Here is a 20,927-nt window from a genome sequence, read left to right on the forward strand (position 1 = left end):
TTTCCCCTTAAGTGAAGCGCTGAGGTCAGGAAGCTAGGTCCACTATTGTCTCTAAAATTGTCCCCCACTCTTGCTGCCTAAGGCCAGAGACCTCTCAGGGTCTGTTCCTGCAGTACGCCACTAGAGGGCAGCACAAAACTGCAAATCCCAGTCCTTTGGGGAGGTGATGGCATGGGCTTTGGACAGGCAAAGGCAAATCGTAGGGTTACTATTGAGGCATGTCTTAGGACAGGCTTGGAAACCAAAGTATGGTTTGGGTAGCAGGGCCCCACGTCATGCAGAAGTCTACAGGGCAGTTGGTTTCAGGACGAGAAGGCCAAATTCCAGGGAGGCAGCATGAAAGGGTGAGAAGCAGCTCAGAGGCCAGCGTGGTTCTGGCGGGGCCTCTGACCTGCAGCGGGACTCTGGTCAAGTCACTGGGCCTTGGTTTCCTTGCAGTGGAATGAGGGGCTAGAATCAGCCAATCCCCAGGGTCCTTTCCCACATGGAAACTGGGCTGTGAAGTTGCAGAGGAAGGGGAGCCAGGAGCATAATAAACCTGAAGAAAAAGAGAGTGACCAGGGCTCAGGGGAGGCCAGGCAGCCTGAAGGACACGGGCAGGGGCATCATCGGGCTTGAAGTGGGTTTTCAGAGAGGCAGCACTTCCCCACCCTCTTCAAACCCTGCTGCCTAGTATGAGTGGTCTCTTGCGTTTTCTGAATTATGTGACCTTGGGGAGGGTCACTGAAGGCCTCAGGACCATTTCTTGACCTGTAAAAAGGGGACACATGTCGTTACCTCAGTGCTGTTACAATAGTTAGAGGAGATCATAGGACAGTCTTGCAGCGGAGTTGGGACCAGAGGCACCTCATGTATATATACCTCAGAGTTTCCCTCCCTCCCATTAGGGTGAAGGACGTGGGGGTCTCTGAGCCCAAAGGATACTGTGTTGAGGTGTTTTTATTCCCATCTGTTCCTTAAACTCATCCTTCAGAGACAGCAAGATGCACCAACTTCTCCCGCTCCCCCCTCCAGGGAATCCTCTTTCTCTCTGCCGGAGTGGGTGCCCCTAAGCTGGGACCCCAAGGCCGCTGAGGGACACGTGTTGAGAGGCCTTGGCAGAGGAGGAAATGGCAGGCATTTGCAAAGTACTGGTGGGAAATGGGGTCAGGCCCATCTGGAGGCCCAGGGCCTCCTCCCAGCTGGCCAAGGAGCCCCAGGCCACCTCCCTCCCCAAGAGGAGAGCCGACCCTCCCCTGGCCCTCCCAGGCTGACCCTCCCAGGCAGCCCCCTGTGCCTGCCGCAGCGGCTGTCTCTTTAAGGGCCTCCCCCTCCCTCTTTCTCTGCTCCCCCCACCTCTGTCGCAGCCGCTGCTGTGGTTCAGAGCTGCATGGGGAGATGCTGCTGCAGGTCCGGTTTCTTGGTGTCTGGTCGGTGCCATCATTTCCTTCCCCCTCCCCCGCCCTCCCCAAGCTGGTGACTTCCCGTCCCCCTCCCCCTCCCCACCGAGGGGGCAGGGGGCTGGGCATGAACTCTCCATAATGCCCCGTACAGCCTCCGGGCCGGGCCTCAGGGACTGTGGCGGCAGCGAGAGGCGGGAGAGCCGTGCTGACTGCTGACCACTTGCCCGGCTGCTCCTCTGTCTCCCCTCCCTCGTGCCCTCCCTCCCTCCCTTTCAGAGCTGGCACCACAGGCCCACCCCCCACCTCCCACCCCGCCTCCTCGGGCCCTCCCAGCCTCTCCACGTAAGCCCCCCCCAACCTGCCTCTGTCCCTCCCCTCCCCCATCCGCATCCTCCTCGTCCTGTACCCCCTCCCTCTGTCCTCTCACCCGGTCCTCCCCTCCCCGGCTCTCTCCCAGCCCTCTGGCTGGCTTTCTCCTGCTCCCTTTCTCGGATCCTCCCTGTCCCCGGTCTCTCCCCATTTCCCCAGTCTCATCTAACTCCCTTTCTCGGGTCCTCTGGTCTGACTCTCCAGCCCCATCCCGTCCCTGCCCTGTCCCCTTTGTGCCCCTTTCTCTTTCTCTCTCTCCTTCCCCGGCTTGGCATCCCTTCTCCACCTCTAACTCCCTTCAGCTCGGCCTCCCTGTCCCTTCCCGGCCACTCGCTCGGCTCCCTGCCCGAGGCCTGAGCACCATGCTGACCCCAATGGTGGCTGGAGGGGTGGTGTTCCCCGGACTCTTCCTGCTCTCCAAGAACACGCTCCAGCGGCTGCCCCAGCTGCGCTGGGGGGAGGCCGACGCGGTCATTGTCTCAGCCAGGTAAACTGCATCCCTTCCCCGCCGCCCCAGGCTCTATGGGGATGGAAGGGACCCTTGGCCCTTGGCCCGGTGGGGACCGGGGGCTCCTGAAGTGGTCGGTGGGCTCTACCTCCAAGCTTCCCTCTCTCCTCACTGCCTTACTCGCTGTCCCAGGAGACCTCATCCAAACCCAGCCATCTGGTCTACTAGTATTCAGACTGCTCTTCTTCCCTTTCCCATTCACCCTCCCACCCTCCAAAACAGGTCCGGCCTGTGACTAAAACATCCCTATAGGGTATTAGAGGACAAGGCAAGGGGCACAGAGCTGTGTATTATTCGGGGCATGTGTTTGGGGGAATGAGGGACAGAGGAGTGAACAGTGGAACTCTGCACGACCCTGGAATCCGGGCCAGAGTTGGGGAGGGGAGCGTGATGGCAGGCAAGGAGAGAGCGGGAAAGTGACCAGGGGGAATCAGGGGCAACCGAGGGGCCATGGGATAACCGGCACGATGACTGGGCAGCTGAGTGGTGCCAGAACAGGCCCGGGGGCTTCCCCCTGCCATCCTGTGCTGTGTCCCCCCCTTCCCTGGAAGGGACACCTTGTCATCAGCCACTCGTGCTCAGCAGCATCTCACCTCACGATGACCTCCCTGGTGTCCTCCTGAGAGGAAGGCGACTCAGTGTCCAGTGAGGAACGGGTGAACCGAGGAGTAGCAGCCGGGCCAGTCCAGGAGCCTGAGGTGGTGTGGCTGAGTCCCGGGCAAGGCAGCCTTGGGGAAAGATGGGCAGGGAGCACCCAAGAAGTGCAGAAACTGGTCGGTAAGGAGGAGAAACCAAGCGGCGCGTCTCCTCCCTCTACAGCTGCTCCCTCTTCCTCCCTAGGCTAGTGTCCTCTGTCCAAGCCGTCATGGCCTCCACAGCTGGCTACATCGTCTCCACCTCCTGCAAGCACATCATAGATGACCAGTAAGTGCCATGAGACCGCCTTAGCCCCCGTTCCAGCAGCCTGTGTGTATGTGTGACCCCTGAGTACCCCAGATCGTCTAGGGGACTCCTTCAGTGGTCCCCAAGCCCTTAACTTGAGCTTGAGCAAGTCAACTGCAGTAGCTGCAACTCAACACCCAGGGATAAATTTATCCACATCCTGTCCTTAAAGGTCAGAACCAGGAGGAGAAGGAGTGGGGAGCAAAAAGGATTCTCAAAGCAGGTCCTAGGTTTCCCGGCCTCTCGGATCATAGTAGGTTCTGAATGTTGTTTCCTCCCGTACCCCCTCCCACCCTTTCACCCCTCGGACCCCATTTCCAACCAGCACCCAACTGGGGTGCTTCTCTACTCATGCCGGGCTCACCCCTCCCCTCCTCCCAGAATCCAGGTGTCCAGCCCCAGCTCTATGCATGAGAGGGACAGATGACACAAACAAGACCACCAATGGTTAGGCGGTGGGGTGGAGAGTGGAGGGTGAAGAGGCCAAAATTTGGCACTGGGAGCTGCTGCAGTGCCTGGTACTTGCCAAAAAAACCCCAGGCCTGAGAGGTGGAGCAGGAGGAGGCAGGAGAGGGGCCCTGTCCGTGGTGCTGACGGGCCAGCTCTAGGTTGACCCACGGGCCGCCACTGCAGAGTTGACGGTGAGGGTGCTGATGACACCCCACGCTTAACTTCTGGTCCTGTTCCCCTCCTCTGGTGGCTGCTGAGCCCCAGGGACATTGTCTGGATGCCCCAACCTAGAGACATTCCCTCTTTCCCTCGAGTTCCTTCATCTGTGGAGCGAGGTCCATCCCTACCTGGAAGGGCTGCTGCGAGGAGGAATTGGCTTGTGTGTGTCTAATGCCTAGAGCAGTTCTGGCCACACAGAGTGGATGCTAAACTCTTTCTTCAGACCCCCACCCCGGGGACTTGGCTTCCTCTTGTCCTCTCCCCCCATTCCCACCCCTGGGTCCAAGGTGAGCCTGGATCCCCACACATTCCCTTCTCTCCCCTTCTTACAGAGGTCACTTTTCAGTTCTTACATTTTCTCCCCCGCCCCACCCAGTCTGTTCTTGTCCCTCCCTGCTTAATCCTCAGGTGGGTGGGAAGGATCAGGGTTAATCCAGGGGCGACAGCTGTTCCTACCTCTGAGCACCTAATTGCTGAAGAGGGTGGGAATGGGTTTAACCCTGCACACTGAAGCCCAGGGCCTGGAGGTCCTGGAGCCCCACAAGCTAGTGGTGTCACCGTGTCTGCTGTGGCTGACTCTCCAGGCCACTCTCTGCTCTAACTTCTCTTGGGCCAGTTGGACCCCTTTCCGCCTTCCTGCCCTTCGTCTCTAACCTGGGCCACTGCTTCCTCTCCTCTCTCTCTCCCTCCTGGTCACACACTCCAGCATGGGTCTCTGCTTCTCTTTTCCTGAAATCATCCCTGCTAGAGTGGGCTGCCTGTCCCCTTCCAGGCCAGCCTTCCCCAGGGTTCACCTTCTGTTTCCATCTCACCCCTGGTCCTCAGCTGGCCTGACCTCAGGTCTCACTCCACTTCTCCCTTCAGCAGCTGCTCTTATTTTGTCCTCATATTTGCGTCCCTTCTGGCTGACTTTGCTTTCATCCCTCCACCGAGCTGGGCGAGTTCCCCTGGGCCTGCCTCTTCGACCTCCCACCCCACCTCGGACCTGTCACAGGACTACAAATTTAAGAGAAGGTGCTTCATGTGCTGACTCGAGAAGAAAAATGCAATGTTGCATATTCATGCACTTTTCATTTTTGTTTACTCTCTAAGTGCATGGAACTTTCTCTGCTCTTGACTCCTTTTGCTCAGCGTTTTCTCCTTAATGCTTGGCTGTGCCTGAAAAAACAAGAGATGGGGCCACATTCAAGCAGAGCAAGCACTGCTGACAGCACCACCAATTCCCCAATGGGGCCTGTCTGTGACCCCTGTCTCGAATCTTCTAGGGGACAACAGGGCTGAGAGGGAGGGCTATGGAGCCAGACTTCTCACGTTTATTCCTTGGTCAGGTTACCTAGCCTCTCTCACCTGTAAAATGGGGTGACAACCATACCTACTTTTTATAGGCTTTCTTTTTTTTTTTTTTTTTTAATTTTTATTTATTTATTTATTTATTTATTTTTGGCTGTGTTGGGTCTTCGTTTCTGTGCGAGGGCTTTCTCTAGTTGCGGCGAGCGGGGGCCACCCTTAATCGCGGTGCGCGGGCCTCTCACTATCGCGGCCTCTCTTGTTGCGGAGCACAGGCTCCAGACGCGCAGGCTCAGTAGTTGTGGCTCACGGGCCCAGTTGCTCCGCAGCATGTGGGATCTTCCCAGACCAGGGCTCGAACCCGTGTCCCCTGCATTAGCAGGGAGATTCTCAACCACTGCGCCACCAGGGAAGCCCTTATAGGCTTTCTGTGGGGAGTAAATAAGTTTGTGCATGTAAAAGATTTAGAATATTAGAATAGTGCCCGCATGTAATAAGCAGTCAATTAATGTCAGCCAATATGCTCTCTCCCCACCACTCCCAGAATTACTCTTCTGCTGTAATTCGTCCTGATCTCGGCTGTTTCTCAGATCTGGTCTGGCTTGTTTTCTCACTCTATCTCGGCCCTCAGGTCTGTGGCTGTCTTCTGGTCTCTCTTCCTTTTTCTCCCACCATATTGCAGAGAGAGAGGGAGAGAGAGGGAGAATATGAATGAATGAATATGAAGAATGGGTGGGTCCTGAGGTTAGTCGGTGTTTGAATCCCAGCCCTACTACTTACCAGCTGTGTGATAGTGTGACCTTGGGCAAGTTTTTCACCCTCTACCCTTGTAACTTGAGAGTCCACTTCCGTCTCAGGGTTGTTACGCATATCACCTGAGATCTGACTCCCGTGATGCATCCAGCATGGACCCCGGCACCTGGCAGCTGCCCTGTCCATCCCCTTTCCTCCTTGACCCACCTTTCTCTCTGCCCGACAGACACTGGCTTTCCTCTGCCTACACGCAATTTGCAGTGCCCTACTTCATCTATGACATCTACGCCATGTTCCTCTGTCACTGGCACAAGCACCAGGTCAAGGGGCACGGAGGGGACGAAGGGGGGACCAGAGCCCCGGGCAGCACCTGGGCCGTGGCACGCGGCTACCTGCACAAGGAGTTCCTCATGGTGCTCCACCATGCCGTCATGGTGCTCGTGTGCTTCCCACTGTCGGTGGTGAGTGGGGCTGCTGAGAGCCAGGGCCCTGTGTCCTGCTCATGCCAGCACTGCAGGAGCCTAGGAAGCCCTGGGTCCAGGTCCCAGCAGCAGGGCAGGCCCAGGATGGAGGGCCCCATGGAGGGTTTAATGAGCTCCAGCCCAGCCCCAAACAGCAAGAGGGTGGATCGCACCCAGGTGTGGTGCTTTGGAGCTGCGGTTACACGCCACTGCCTCTGAGACTCAGTTTCCTCATCTGTAGTATCAGGGATACCATCTCACCTGCAGGATGGTTGGAGGGATACGGTGAGTTAGTGCTCCCAGCTTAGCTACTGTTCACCTGTGCTCAGACTTTCAGAGTGAAGCATCCCCAAAAGTGACGGGGGGTGGGGTGGGGGGCGGGGCAGGTGCTGCCCAGGAATCCAGGCTCAGGCCAGGCTGTTTCCTTCCTCTCTTCTCAGGTGTGGCGTCAAGGCAAGGGAGATTTCTTTCTAGGCTGCTTGCTGATGGCAGAGGTCAGCACCCCCTTCGTCTGCCTTGGCAAGATCCTCATCCAGGTGAGAGGGGCAATGAGGGTTTTGAGCGTGACAGGAGGACCGGGGAAGGGCGGGCACTTTTAGGGACCGATTGGAGATGCTTTAAAGGACAGGTGAAGAGTCGGGGCTATAAGGCGGGGTATAGGGGAGGTGTCATGGCGGAGGGGGGCGGGTGGAGGGGAGCGGGGCCTGGGGCCCCTAACCTGGCCCCTGTCCGAGGGAGGCAAGGCAGGGAGGCGGGCCGAGGGGGAGGTGGCCCGGGGGCTGAGCCGGGGGCGTGGCCGGAGGCGCCCCGCCCCTCACCCCGCCCCTGTCTGCCCGCCCCGCCCGCAGTACAAGCGGCAGCACACGCTGCTGCACAAGGTGAACGGGGCCTTGATGCTGCTCAGCTTCCTCTGCTGCCGGGTGCTGCTCTTCCCCTACCTGTACTGGGCCTACGGGCGGCACGCGGGCCTGCCCCTGCTCGCAGTGCCGCTCGCCATCCCGGCCCACGTCAACCTGGGCGCCGCGCTGCTCCTAGCCCCGCAGCTCTACTGGTTCTTCCTCATCTGCCGCGGGGCCTGCCGCCTCTTCCGGCCCCGGGGCTCCCGGCCGCCCTCCCCCTGTCAGACCCAGGACTGAGGGTGGGGCTGGGGGCCCTCTGGGGGCCCTCCCCACCCCGCCCCTGCGCCGTGGGGACAGGGCTCTGGAGCTGCTGGGTGGGGGGCGGAGCCAGGGGCCTCTTGCCCTGACAGCCCCCGGGAACTGACAGATGGACTCCGAAGGGGTGGGGACACGTCCCCTCAGGGGCTGAGGGCTGGGACCAGGTGAGTTGGAAGGCAGGGAGAGGGGACCTCTCCCTCCTGCCTAGCCCCTGTCTCCATCACCTCGCCTGGGCCCTGGAGAAGCGAAGGAAGAGGAAGAAGGCGCACCCCTTCCCAACCGCTTAGGGCTCGAGGCTGTGGGGAGTCTGAGGGGACCAGGACTCACAGAATTGTCGGGGAGGCCCTGCTGCCAAGGCCATGCCAGCCCCCCTGCTGCAAACTCCTCTCAGCTCCCTGTCACCTGGGAGGGAGGGGACACCCTATCTAACGCCCGTGGGCTCACTCAGGGCTGGCCGTCCCCACTGCTCCTCTCCAGGGGAGGCAGGCCTGAGGAATCTTATTTATTTTATTAATTCGTCCGAATGCAAACTCGTTTGTGGGTGTTGGGGGAGGGAGGCGGTGGCTGCCCCCCAGCCTTCCCAGTGCTGAGCGACCCCGGGGCAGGTGGGGGGCCCCCGGTCCCTTCCCCCTTAGGCTGCACATCTTGCCCTCGGGCCCTGGCATGTCCCTGGTGCTACAGACCTCTCAAGGCTTCCTCCAGTCTGGGGTCGGGGGACCCTGGGAGGTGCTTTACAGACCGCTAATAAAGACGATCTGCGTGAACGCCACCAAGGCCCTCGTCACCCAGTTCTTTGGGGCTGGGAAGGGAGCAGGTGCCTGGGGAGAGAAAGCACGATGACTGGTTGACCACAGGACAGGGCAGGACCCCCGGGCTGGTCGCTGAGCAGTCAGGGAGAAAGAAGCGAGGACTTTTATTCATCAGCAGGAGAGGAGGGCGGGTATGGGCACTCAGGGCAGAGTCCAGGGCACTCGTCGTCCGGCTTTTTAGGCCCCTTTCTCACAGCTCCTATGGGGTGTGGAGATCAGAGGTGGGAGGTCGTGCCGCCGCCTCCCTGGGCTTTGGGTCCTTCAGCCTCTCCCAAGGAAGGTTGAGGTGGGCGGGGCTTGGGGAGGGGGACAGGCCTTACATGTGTGTGCAGAACTGGAAAAGCAGGAAGAAGAAGGCCACCACCAGAGCGCCCACCAGGATGTGATGGAAGAGCCTGGAGTTGGAACCTGCTAGACAGTGAGGTTGAGACAGGGGCCCTGGACTCATCTCCAACCGAAGGGCCAAGGGCAGCTGTCCTCCAGGCCCCGGCAAGGAGGGCAGCCCCTTCTCAAGCTGGGTCATACCTGAGTTAACAAAGATGACAGGTCTCTCTCCAATGAACTGGGCCAGGGCCAGGAGCCTGGCTTGGTCCGAGTCTGGGTAATCAAAGAAGTCAGGTCTGTCTAGGAAGAGTGGAGACTCTGCTCCCCGGGCCAAGGCCTTGGCACTCTCCAGGCTGGGTGCTGGGGACCCAGAGCAAAGTCTGTGAAAGAGCCAAACAGACCCGTGCCCCCCACCCAAGAGGCTGAGGCAGACCCAGGGCCTGGCCAGGCCACAGAGCCCTAGTGCAGCTGTGGAGGGCCTTGATTTTGTTCCAGGAACTTCTTGAGGGTCAGCTGAGCTCTCCATGAGAGAACCCACGCCAGGCAGGGAGGATGGCAGAGAAGCATGGAGAGCAAAGAGAAAAGCCCAGGCTTGGCCTCCCAGCCTCTCAGGGGCAGGCACCCCACACCCCAGCCTTCCTCCTTCCCACTGTTCCCAGGACAGCTTCCCACCTGATTCTACGGCCCCCAGCCCAGCCAGCCACATCCACACCTGCGCCCACTGCCACGGCCTCATCGCCCTTCCACTCCGGTGATGGGATGAGGGCTCTGTGATGTCACCGCCCAGAGCCATTCTGATCACACCCTCTAGGATGAGGGGAGAGAGAAAGTGCTAGGATCTGGAATCCTTCCCCCCAAGCCTCCGAATCCAAAGGGAAGGGATTGGGACTCACAGAGCCTTTGGGTTGATGCTGATGATAGAACAATAACAGTGGAAGCCCCAGGATTTACAGATAGGGGGACTTGGTTGGGCAATCTTGCTGAAAGCCGGGACTAAGGAAATCTGCATTCGTATAGCAGGCATAGTGGATTTGCGGGGGGAGGGGGGACAGGGCTAAACATCTCCACTTACCCCTTGGATTGACCACAGATAGCATTTATTGAGCACTTGCTACTATGCCAAGTACTTTAAATGGACTGACTCATTTAACCATCATAAAATCCTATGAGGTAGGTACTGCTGCCCTTATCTTATAGAAGAGGGAGACAAGGCATAGATGGGCAAAGTGATGTGGGCAACATACACTTCCCAATGGCATGTATTTTCCTCCCTGAGCCTACCCCCTGCCTCGTGTCCTCAAATGCAAGGGCACAGGGGTCTCCCCCACGCCCAAACTCTGTCTCTTAGTGCTCAGCTGAGGACAACCCTAGGGTTAGCAACCTAGACAAATAACAGGCATTTCCACTAGGTGGCAGCAGTGTCCATGCCTGCCTGATTGTTTCCCTGTTCATTGCCCAAGAAAGGCACAGCTCCCAGGCTCCAGGCCCTCCCACCTCATCCCATCAGGTTGCATCAGGTGCTGCAGGGAAAGGTATTGCAGGCATGGGGGTTGTCAGAGGAAGTCCCCCGGCCCATCTCGGGGCAGGTCTCTTGGTCATGCACAGAGCCTTCACAGGCTCGCCCTCTCTGGGTGGGCTCCCCCAAGGGCCATCCCATTTCCTCTTTCTAGTTTCTGCTTTTCCCTTATTTGTCACTTCCCAACAGCCACTTTCACTCCTCTTGCCCCCCCCCAACCCAGTGGCTAAGAATTAGCTCCCTTCTGATTGGCAGGTGGACCTGTCTGTCACACATGTGTCCCACCCCACACAAGCCCAAGGACACTTCAGGGTCTCCTTGGTTTTATTACACAGTTGCCTGTTCAGCAGCCTCTGACAGTCCCAGTTCCATGATATGCCCCACGCCAGGCCTGTGTCTGTGGCGTGTATGAGGTCCTCTGTCCTATGGAAGGAGGCTCCTTCCTCCACTGGATTCGTACCCCTCATCTTTCCAATCCTCAGGGACTACCCAATCATTCTCCTCACAACAACCCTGGGAGGTACTTGTCAGGGTCAGCTTCTACTTCCTAAACAAGGAAAAGGCGCAGAGAGAAAAAAAGGGGGGGAAAGAGGAGACAGACTAACATCTATGGGGCCTCCTGCAGGACTGGCTCTTGTGGGCCTCTTTTCCCTACACTTATCTCTTCTAAGAAAGAGGAAGTGATTTACCCAATGACACAGGCATGTGAGGGGCAGCAGGGACTCAACCTGGTTCCTGGCTCTGGCCCAAGGCTCCCTCCCCAAGTCTGCATGCAGCTGCCCTTGGGGGCTTAGCTGGGAGATGGGGTCCTGAGAGAAGGGGTCCAGAGCCCTTAGCCTTTGGAATGGATTTGGCAGTTTCCTCCATTGCCTCAAAAGAACACTGCTGTCCTCTCTACCAGAAAAGGCCCTTTGGACACAAGCAGTGAATTATCCATTCATTTATTCATCCAACCATTAAATAAATGTATTGAGCTCCTGTTATGTGCTGGGCTCCATTTATGGCTTAGATAGAAATCACCAGGGCATGGTCTCTGCCCGCGGGGACCACAGGGGAGAGAACTCAGGGATGCACATTGTTAAGAGTATAGACAGACAATCCCTAAGGGGCTGTCTACACTTGCTGTCATCGCTCCCTCACCTTTAGTGTATTCTTCAAACCCTTCAGACCTGGCTTTGTCCCTCCCACTCCACTGAAGCCACTTTGGCCAGGTCTGCCAATGACCCCATAACTTGCCACATCTAACGATTACTTCTGTCTTTTTACTTCTGTCATCTAATGGTTGGTTCTGTCTCTCAGCATCCCTGCCTCCAGGCATGGGGGCCACACTCACCAGTTTTCTCGACTCCTCCTCCTCTGAGCTGCTCAGGCTTGGACCTTCTCTTTTCTATCTATACCCTCTCTCCCTAGGTGATCTCATCCAGTCTCATGGCTTTAAATACCATCTATATGCTGGTGACTCACAAATGTATATTTCCAGCCCAGCCCTCTCCTCTCCTCCAGACTCCCCTACCCAGCTTCCTGCTTCATGGCTCTGTATGTCCAAAAACATCTCAGACTCAATAGATCCCAAATGGAGCTCTTGATTCTCCTATCTCAAACCTGCGCCTTCTTTCCATTGCAGCAAATGGGCTCACTATTCCTCTAGATGCTCTGCTCAACACAAAAACCTAGGAATCGTCTCAAACCCCTCCCTATTTCTCTCCTGACAAACCCATAATCAAGACTTGTTGGCTGCGACTTCCCTGGAGGTCCAGTGGTTAACACTCCATGCCTCCACTGCAGGGGGCGCGGGTTCGATCCCTGGTCAGGGAACTAAGATCCCACATGCCACGTGCGGTCAAAAAAAAAAAAAAAAAAAAGACCTGTTGGCTCATCTCCAACCTAAATCTCAAATCCATCCACTTCCCTTTCCCTCCAGCGCCGCCTTGCCCCCCCTCATTCAAGCCAACCCTATGTCTCATCTGGCTTATTGCAACGGCCTATGCACTGCTTGATCTCTATTCCCTCTTCCCCCCAGCGAGAACAAACCAGAACACGTGGCTCCACTACTTAAAACCCTCCAGTGGCTTCCCTTGGCTCCTGTGTTATTTTGAACTTCTTACCCTGATCTGTGAGACTCTTGTCTACCTACTCACCTCGGGTTTTCCCGAGCTTCCCTTCCTCAGCACACCCCAGCCTTTGCATACACCTCTGCCTAGGACACTCTTGCCCCCAACTTGACCTAGTAATTCCTCCTCATCTTCCAGGTCTCAGCTGAGACGACACTTCCCCTGGGAAGTGAACCTGAGTTTTCGGACCATCCCCTGTCACCGCATCAGTCTGACTGCACTGGAGTTGTCTGTGTATTTGTCTGTCTCCCCTACAAGCCTGTGAAGCCAGAGATCATTGACCTTGGTCATAGCCGTAGCACCACAGTATAGAATAAGTATTCAATAAATATTTATTGGCTTAATGGATGGATGAAAAGCCTTTCCACCTCTGGACAAACCAGGGCTCAGAACTGTCTGTATTTTCCCCTGCGACTGGCTGGAACTCCAGCCTCATCCTTGCCTTCCTGCAACAAGGGTTTCTGGAGGTGAGCTGCTGGGCCTGAGCTAAACCCCAGGAAAAGAAAGCAGTGCAGGAAGCAGGGCTGGGCTTCTTGCCCAGCTCACCCCTCCTTTTACTGCAGGCCCAGGTCTGCCTCTCCCCAAACCCACCCGCCCCTGGACGGTGTCTCCCTTAGTCCTGCCTCCTCCTTTCTTATCCTGGAGAACCTCAGAGGAAATCTAATGGTTGCCTTTATCTAAAAAAAGATATTATTTTAGTGTATTCTTTTGAGTAGGTAACATATGCACATGGTACAAAATAAATCCTCTTCCTGCCCTCCCCTGCCTCACAGCAGCCTCCTCAGAGGTCACCATAGTTACCACTTTCTTGTGCAGCCTTCCAGGAATAATTTATGCACAAATAAACAAACATATATAAGCGCTCTTTTTTTTTTTTTTTTTTTTTACTCAAATGGCAGCATTCCATTCATGCTCCTCCTTACCTTAGTTTTTTCAGTTACCATGAGATTGTGAAGATGATTCTGTACAAGTACATAAAGGGCCTCTTTCTTCGTCATGGCTGCATGTTATTTCACTGTGTGAAATTCTCATAACTGATTGAACCAGTCGTGGACATTTAGGTTGTTTCCAGTCTTTTGCCATTGCAGATATGCTGCAGTTAATAGCCTTGAACTTCTATTATTTTGCTCATGGGCCAAATCCTAGAAGTGGATTTTTTGGATCAAAGAGTCTGACAGCGGCTATGTAACTGAAAGTGGGGTCCGGCTGCTTGCTGCGCAAAAGCCAATAAAGGGGCAAGGTTGGTGCAAAGCAAAGTTTGCTTTATTTTGGATGCTGGCAACCAGTGGGGAGGGTGGACTCCTGTCCAAAGGGCGACTCCCCCCCACTGACAATCAGTGGGCAAGAGCTTTTATAGATGGAGGGAGGGGGCTACATGCAGAAACAGCACAGTCAGCTCTGACAGTCATGTTGAAATTGGTCCTGCGGTGGTCTGATCAGCGTCATCTTGATTGTTTTAAGTACAGTTAGTCTTTAGTTCCAGGGTTGATTTGTTCCCATTTCTTGGAGGCCAGTTCTTGTTTGCCAGATTGTGGGAGCTTATGTCATGGCTACAGTCCGGTCATCATGTAGTTAACTTCTTCCACCTGGTGGGGGTTTCAGTTATCTACAAGACAGCTCACGGGAGATGGCTCAGAATATTATCTATAGCCCTTGAGAAGGAACTAAGGGTCCTTAACCATGCTTAATGACTAAACTATTATTATTTAGTCTTGCTGGACTGTTTTCCTTTGTTTCTGCATTTTCTCACTTCTCTGATTAAACGCATTCTTTTTTAAAAATTTATTTATTTATTTAATTTTTTATTTATTTTTGGCTGTGTTGGGTCTTTGTTGCTGTGCCGCGGGCTTTTCTCTAGTTGTGGCGAGCGGGGGCTACTCTTCGTTGCGGAGCACGGGCTTCTCATTGCGGTGGCTTCTCATTGAGGAGCACGGGCTCTAGGTGCGCAGGCTTCAGTAGCTGCGGCATGCGGGCTCAGTAGTTGTGGCGCACAGGCTTAGTTGCTCTGCGGCACGTGGGATCTTCCTGGACCAGGGCTCGAACCCGTGTCCCCTGCATTGGCAGGCGGATTCTTAACCACTGCGCCACCAGGGAAGCCCTAAACTTATTGTTTGGCTAAAGTTTTCCCACAGACAAAAGGCAGGCTGAGGACACGGAGGGGCAAAGACCATAGGGTCCTGCTCCATTTCAGCTATAGAGGTGGTGCCCATTTACCCACAGCCTCACCAACACTGTGTGTTAACATTTGCTTTGAATTTCACCATTTGATGGGTGACAAGTGGTATCTCAGTATAGTTTGGTTTTACATTTCTCTTACTTTAAAAAAATTGGGATAAAAATCCACATATGAATGAATAGTTATATCTTAGCCGTTTTCAGTCACAAAGTTCAGCAATGTTAAGTATATTCACATTGCTATGCAACCTAAAATCACAATATCTAGTGATGCCAAACTAGTGCCAGGCCTAGCATGCGGCAGCCTTTGCTCCCCAGTAGTGGGGGAGACAGAAATGGAAACAGACATGACAAACCAGCGTTACCAGAGCTGAGGCTGAGACAGAACTGGAAGCTGGGGGCTGGGCTGGGGGTGGGGAGATATTCCAGTAAGTCTCTTAGGAAGAGGGGGTCCAGGATGACCCCTGAAGAAAGGGAAGATCTTCCAGGCTGAGGAACTTGTATGAGCAAAGGTCCACAGGTCTGAGAGATCCAGGTGTGTTCTGGGAACCGCAAGTAATGTTCCTGAGAGCCAGCAAGATGAGCTCGGGGGATGAGATTAGAGGAGTCAGGGTCTTGGGCTGAAGGGCCTTGAAGGTCACTGTGAGGACTTTGTCATTGGGGGCTGGCAAGTTTTGGACAAAGGAGAGCCAAGATCAAAGGCTGGAGTTAGACTGACAGGCAGGTGGCAGGGCTCAGGTGAGAGACAGCAGAGAGGGGAGGAAGGCCTGCAGGGCTCTGAGGCATTCAGAGCGAAACCCCACGCTCCACTCCACCTGAGGGACAGCTGGAGATGGGAGGGTGAGGGAAGGCGGATTCCCAAAGGAGATGCCATCCCTGAGAAGGGGACTTGGACCCGCGGGGGCTGGGTTGGGTCACAGGAGAGAAGCCTGAACAGTTAAAGGAAGGAGGCGTGGGGGGAAGCCACAGCCTCAGACCTCAGACTGTCAGGTTTCCCAGCCAGGGTCCGAGACCCCGAGATTTCAAACCAGGGACCGCAGGCGGATCAGACCCCCTTCCCCAGCCCGTTCCTGGGTCACTGCGGATCTCTAAGCCCCGCCCCCACAGGCCCCGCCCCTACGGAAATTTGGTAGGGGAGGGCCAGACACCCTCCCCCCTCCTCCAAGCGCTCTCTGCGGGGGAGGGGCATAAGGACGCGCGAGGTGGGGGGCGGGGGGGAGGAGGAGCCGGCGTCGCCATGGCAACTAGGCCGGTGGTCTGCCCTGGAGACCCGGGAGGGAAGCTAGGAGAGAGGGGCGGAGGGAGGCTCCGCCGGCTTGGCGCGGGGGCGGCGCGGGGGCCCGGGTCTCCGGGGAGGAGTTGGGGAACACCGGGCAGTTCTCACTGTGGGTTCCTGGCGGCGCAGGGAGCCCGTGTGTTTGCGAGCGTGTGTATGCGAAGTTCTCCGGGGTGAGTGTGCCAGCGCGTGTCTGGGTTTGTGCATGACTGTGGTGTGCGCACGTGGGCGCAGGCGTGTGCGCGGGAGTGCCCGTGCAAGATGCGTGTGCCAGCCTGCCCGTGAATGTGTGTGCACCCGTGTGCGCTCCTAAGTGTGCCCGGGCGGGCGCCGGCGGGAGAGTCCCGCCCCCTCCCCAGCCTCCGTCCGCCCCTCCCCGCCCCGCGCCGCCTGCGCCGGCTGCATCCTCGCCTCCACCTCGCTCACCCGCCTCCTCCCCGCACTTTCTCCTGCTCTCCCTCCCTCTCGGCTCAGACTGCCGGACTCAGCGCTCTTCTCGCCGGCCGCCCTGGGAATCGCCGGCTGCCACCGCCCAGCTCGCACCCGCTGGCCCCCCCAGTGCTTGGGCACCTGTTGGAGGCGCAGAGACAGGTGCAGGGGGCTGGGCTACCGGGGGCGAGAGGGTGAGGGTGAGTGTGTGTTAGCCTGTGTGTGCCCCTGGGGGTGTTTAGCTCTCCGGAGGCTGTAATTTCTGGCTCCTCTGGAGAGCCAATTTCAGGAGGAGGCATCTGAGGCAGGGGTCCTCACCTTGGGTGGCAGTGGATGGGGGCCCAGGCAGGCGGGCAGATCCTGGGGCTGAACGAAGGGACAGTGGGAAGTGAAAACCTAAGAGGTGGGTGACCCCCAGACCAGACAAGCGCCTGGTGCAGAAGGATAGTCAGAGCCTCAGAGAGACAGAGGAGGGGGCCTATGGGGCAGCTTCAGGGGTAGGCACGGCCCAGGGCAGACAGAAGCCCGGAATGAGGGGCTGGAGCTGGGAAGAGGACAGAGGGACAATCTAGAGGAAAGTGGGCAAGGCTGAGGTGGAGCCAGGACCTATCTGGGGGGAGTGGGCTGGCAGCCCAGCCCCGTGGAGCACAGCTTGGGGTCTGGAGGGCCCAGGCCTTCTGTCTGCCCATCAGCGGGCACAGGCTGCCCTCTCCCTCAGCACCTAGGAAGGGAGGCCAGTGAGGGCCCACAGACCCCGGCGGGTGCCGCCTGGCCCTCAGCCAGCAGACGGGTAGGTTTGAGAAGTCAGCCCTGGGCTCAAGCTCTCTCGAACCTCCCTCCCCCAGCCAGGGGTGCTGCATGAGGGGCCGCAGGGGCGATCGCATGACCATCAACATTCAGGAGCACATGGCCATCAACGTGTGCCCGGGGCCCATCCGGCCCATCCGCCAGATCTCTGACTACTTCCCCCGCCGGGGACCAGGACCTGAAGGGGGTGGCGGGGGCTTCGGAGAGGCCCCTGCTCATCTGGGCCCCCTGGCCCTGGCACCCCCTGCAGCCCTCCTTGGGGCCACCACACCCGAGGATGGAGCTGAGGTGGACAGCTATGACTCGGATGATACCAGTGAGTCTGCGGGCTTGAAGGGCCCAGGGTGCTAATGGGGGCCTCCAGGCTTGTGGGAAGGGGATGGGGCCCTGCTGGGGGTGGGGAGGTGGTGGGCACCACCACCACAGCTGCAGTCAGAGTGGAGATTACAGCTTCAGCTAGGCTCAATATTCAATATTTCTGCTGAGACACTCAACCACCCACAGAGCACCAGTTGCAGCCCAGCCAGGGACCCAGACATGCACACACTTGCAGGCTGACAGGCACAGACACGTACAAACCTTCACAGCTGGCACACGTAGCAGGCCTGCCCACCCGTCTCTCACCTGTCTTTACTCACGGACTCAGGTTACCTCTTCCCTCTTCTCCAGCCGCCCTGGGCACGCTGGAGTTTGACCTTCTCTACGACCAGGCTTCCTGCACTCTGCACTGTAGTATCCTCAGGGCCAAGGTGGGTACTCCCTGCCTCCCGAGAGCCCTGGCCCTGTTTGCCTCCTACCCTGAGAGGGGTGTGTTTCCATCCTCCCTTCCCTTCCCCAGGCCTGACTCCTGCTCCTCTCCCAGCACCCATCTTGGCTCTCCAGCCCCCAAGGGTCCACACTGCAGAGAGAGGGAGGGAGGGTGGGCAGGCTGGGAGCTCACAGCCCTCTTCCCTCCCCTCCTCCCCAGGGCCTCAAGCCCATGGATTTCAATGGCCTGGCCGACCCCTACGTCAAGCTGCACCTGCTGCCTGGAGCCTGCAAGGTAACGGCCTCCCCCTCCCCTTGCCCCCCAGCCTGACCCAGCTTGTGGGTCTGCCCCCAACCTTCGTCTGCCTCCAGCCTCTGTGGGTCTGGGGGACATGTACTGTGAACCCTTCGTCCCCACACCTAAGGCCAATAAGCTAAAAACTAAGACTCAGAGGAACACGCTGAATCCCGTGTGGAATGAGGACCTGACGTACAGCGGAATCACAGATGATGACATCACCCACAAGGTGCTCAGGTGAGGGGTCCGTCCTCCCGGTTACCAACGAGTCCAGCTCAGCACCTCCTTGGGGACAGCTGCCATTGGAACCTTCTTTGGTTGGTCGACCCACCTCCCATTAAGCCCTCAGATGCTCTAGAACCATCAGTGGCTCCCTATCCCCGTCGGGATTCCCGTGCCTGGATTCCTGCCCTCCAAATAGCTCCTACTGCTCCTCCAACAGAGGACCGCCCTCTTGCGACTGGTCGGGTTCCTATCTCCTGACCTTTGCCTGTCGTGTCTCTTCCTGCTTCCTCTCTCTGCCGGCCTAAATCCCACTCATCATTTGAGGCTCTGCCTCCTCCTGCAATCTTTCCCTGGTCACTGAGACCCCTTCTCAGAGCCCCTGACTTAAGTCAGACCTATGCAGCAGAGGTCTGCCCATTCTGCTGCCCGTGTCTCCCTAACATCTCTAAGGAGTGAAGTCTCAAACGACAGAAATGGGAATGAGGCTTAGGGAGGTTAAGTGACTTGCTCAAGGTCATGCGGTTGCTAGGTGGCGGAGCTGGGAATTGAACACCTCTACATGACACAGCTGCTTGAGAGTGTCACAGCAGAAGGCAGGGAAAGGGGCTGCAGACCGAGATGGATGGAAGTAAAAGCAATAATCTCTTAATTGCTGGGCTCATGAGTCTCTCCCAGGCTGGGCCCCTGCTGCACACAGGAAAGGACAGGGGCTCTAGGGGGAGGTATGCGCTCCTGGTCCAACTGCTCAAGGCTCCTTCAGGCCCTTCTAGCTCTTACATCCTGGACCCGTGACCCACATCCACCAGTGCACACCCTGTGCATGTTCAGTTGGATCCTGTCCCCAGGCCCCCCTGAATGGAGGCAGTGTGTGTGTGTGTGGGGGGGGTAGCGTTCCCAAGATTTGTGAGGGCTTCCTCAAGGAGCTGAGCAGGTCCTGATGGGCCAGGGACAGCCTGGGCAGCTGGAAAGGGAGGGGCAGAGGAACAGGGCAAATCAAAGCATCCTCCCCCAGCTCCAGGCCTGGTGCTCCCCACACAGCCCTGAGACAGCCCATTTTACAAGTGAGGTGTAGAGTATTTAGGGCAGAGCTGGGACCAGCCTCGAGTGTTCGGAGTTCAGCCGGAGGACCTTTCTCCCACACTGGAGTGGGGCTCAGGGACCCCAGGGGACCTTGACCCTGCAGTTCCCCACCAGGATCTCCGTCTGTGACGAAGACAAGCTGAGCCACAACGAGTTCATCGGGGAGATCCGTGTACCCCTCCGCCGCCTCAAGCCTTCACAGAAGAAGCATTTTAACATCTGCCTTGAGCGCCAGGTCCCGGTCTGTGCCGGGCTGCGGGGTACCACGGGAAGGGGGCCCTGGGGAGATCAGGTTTCCAGAACTTTCTCTTTGCCCCCTCAGCTGGCTTCACCCTCTTCCATGTCTGTGGCGCTGAGGGGCATCTCCTGTTACCTGAAGGAGGTGAGCCACCCACAGGGACCGCATCTGGGCGGGAGGTGGTGAGGGTGGCGGCTGACGCCCGTGTCTGCCGGCAGCTGGAGCAGGCGGAGCAGGGGCCTGGGCTGCTGGAAGAGCGCGGGCGCATCCTGCTGAGCCTCAGCTATAGTTCTCGGCGCCGCGGGCTGCTGGTGGGCATCGTGCGCTGCGCCCACCTGGCTGCCATGGACGTCAACGGCTACTCCGACCCCTACGTCAAGACGTGAGCCCTCGCCCTGCCCCGAGGCCCACCCTCCCCTCCCCAGGGACTTGCCACCAGCCCCATCCTCTTCTGGGCCTGGCCTGTCCCTGACTGACCTGCTCTCCCACCCCGTCCCTCCTCCCCCTCGGCAGGTACCTGAGGCCGGACGTGGATAAGAAATCCAAGCACAAAACATGTGTGAAGAAGAAGACTCTAAACCCGGAATTTAATGAGGTAAATGGGGCAGAGGCCAGAAATCGAGCTGGGCTGGGGCTGGGAGTGGGGGCAGCGCCTCATGGAAGGTGTGGCTTGCCCTGTCCCAGGAGTTCTTCTACGAGATGGAGCTCTCCACTCTGGCCAGCAAGACTCTGGAAGTCACAGTCTGGGACTATGACATTGGCAAATCCAACGACTTCATCGGTGAGGGAGGAGCCCGCTGGGTGGTGCTGATGGAGGGCAGCCCGGCAGTGAGCCCGGCCCTGACCTTGCCTGCCTCTACTGCTCCCAGGTGGCGTGGCCCTGGGGCCGGGCGCCCGGAGAGAGGCCCGGAAGCACTGGAGCGACTGCCTGCAGCAGCCGGACGCAGCCCTGGAGCGCTGGCACACCTTGACCAGCCAGTTGCCCCCGGCAGCCGGAGCCCTGCCCTCAGCCTGAGCAGGACAGCGGCCGCCCAGCACAGGGCCCTCAGGGCCGGGCCCAGTTGGCAGCCTTCGCACGAGTGTGTTGCACGTTTACACGGGGTGGAGGCCCCACCCCGCACTACTTGTCTTGTTTCGTGAGAGTCTCCGTGGGTCTGTCTTCTTGTGAGGGACTCTGGAGATCTATATTCACATATGCAAACTTCCTCCTGCCTGACTCGCTACAACAGACAAATATGCAAACCACCCATCCAGAGCACACCTGCAGGGGGGATCCCGGATCCGCAGTGCCCCTGCCCCCAGGCCCTGGCTGCTGCTCCTCTCTCCTGCCTCTCCAGGCTGCCCGTCCCCCTCCCCTCCAGGAA

The 20,927-nt window shown here is 57.7% G+C and overlaps 3 protein-coding genes across 3 annotated transcripts; 2 read left to right on the forward strand and 1 right to left on the reverse strand.

Annotated features, from left to right (window-relative positions):
• Nucleotides 1-2,113: 2,113 nt before the first annotated feature.
• TLCD3B (TLC domain containing 3B) lies at nt 2,114-7,507 on the forward strand. Its single transcript, XM_061209238.1, has 5 exons — nt 2,114-2,238; nt 3,100-3,183; nt 6,137-6,371; nt 6,812-6,907; nt 7,220-7,507. Exons 1-5 carry the CDS (start codon nt 2,114-2,116, stop codon nt 7,505-7,507), a joined length of 828 nt encoding a protein of 275 aa, XP_061065221.1.
• A 1,007-nt stretch (nt 7,508-8,514) lies between these two features.
• On the reverse strand, nt 8,515-9,397 carry C13H16orf92 (chromosome 13 C16orf92 homolog). The gene is made up of 4 exons (XM_061209239.1): nt 9,334-9,397; nt 8,863-9,021; nt 8,658-8,745; nt 8,515-8,536 (listed from the first exon to the last, which is right to left on the reverse strand). Exons 1-4 carry the CDS (start codon nt 9,395-9,397, stop codon nt 8,515-8,517), a joined length of 333 nt encoding a protein of 110 aa, XP_061065222.1.
• Nucleotides 9,398-17,026: 7,629 nt separating this feature from the next.
• On the forward strand, nt 17,027-20,578 carry DOC2A (double C2 domain alpha). Its single transcript, XM_061210108.1, has 10 exons — nt 17,027-17,291; nt 17,645-17,724; nt 17,943-18,017; nt 18,148-18,257; nt 19,440-19,566; nt 19,648-19,707; nt 19,782-19,945; nt 20,077-20,158; nt 20,248-20,344; nt 20,433-20,578. The coding sequence occupies exons 1-10, from the start codon at nt 17,027-17,029 to the stop codon at nt 20,576-20,578; spliced, it is 1,206 nt and encodes a 401-aa protein (XP_061066091.1).
• The last annotated feature ends 349 nt before the right edge of the window (nt 20,579-20,927 follow it).

The sequence above is a fragment of the Eubalaena glacialis genome, chromosome 13 (assembly GCF_028564815.1).
Source record: "Eubalaena glacialis isolate mEubGla1 chromosome 13, mEubGla1.1.hap2.+ XY, whole genome shotgun sequence".
Taxonomy (NCBI): Eukaryota; Metazoa; Chordata; class Mammalia; order Artiodactyla; family Balaenidae; genus Eubalaena; species Eubalaena glacialis.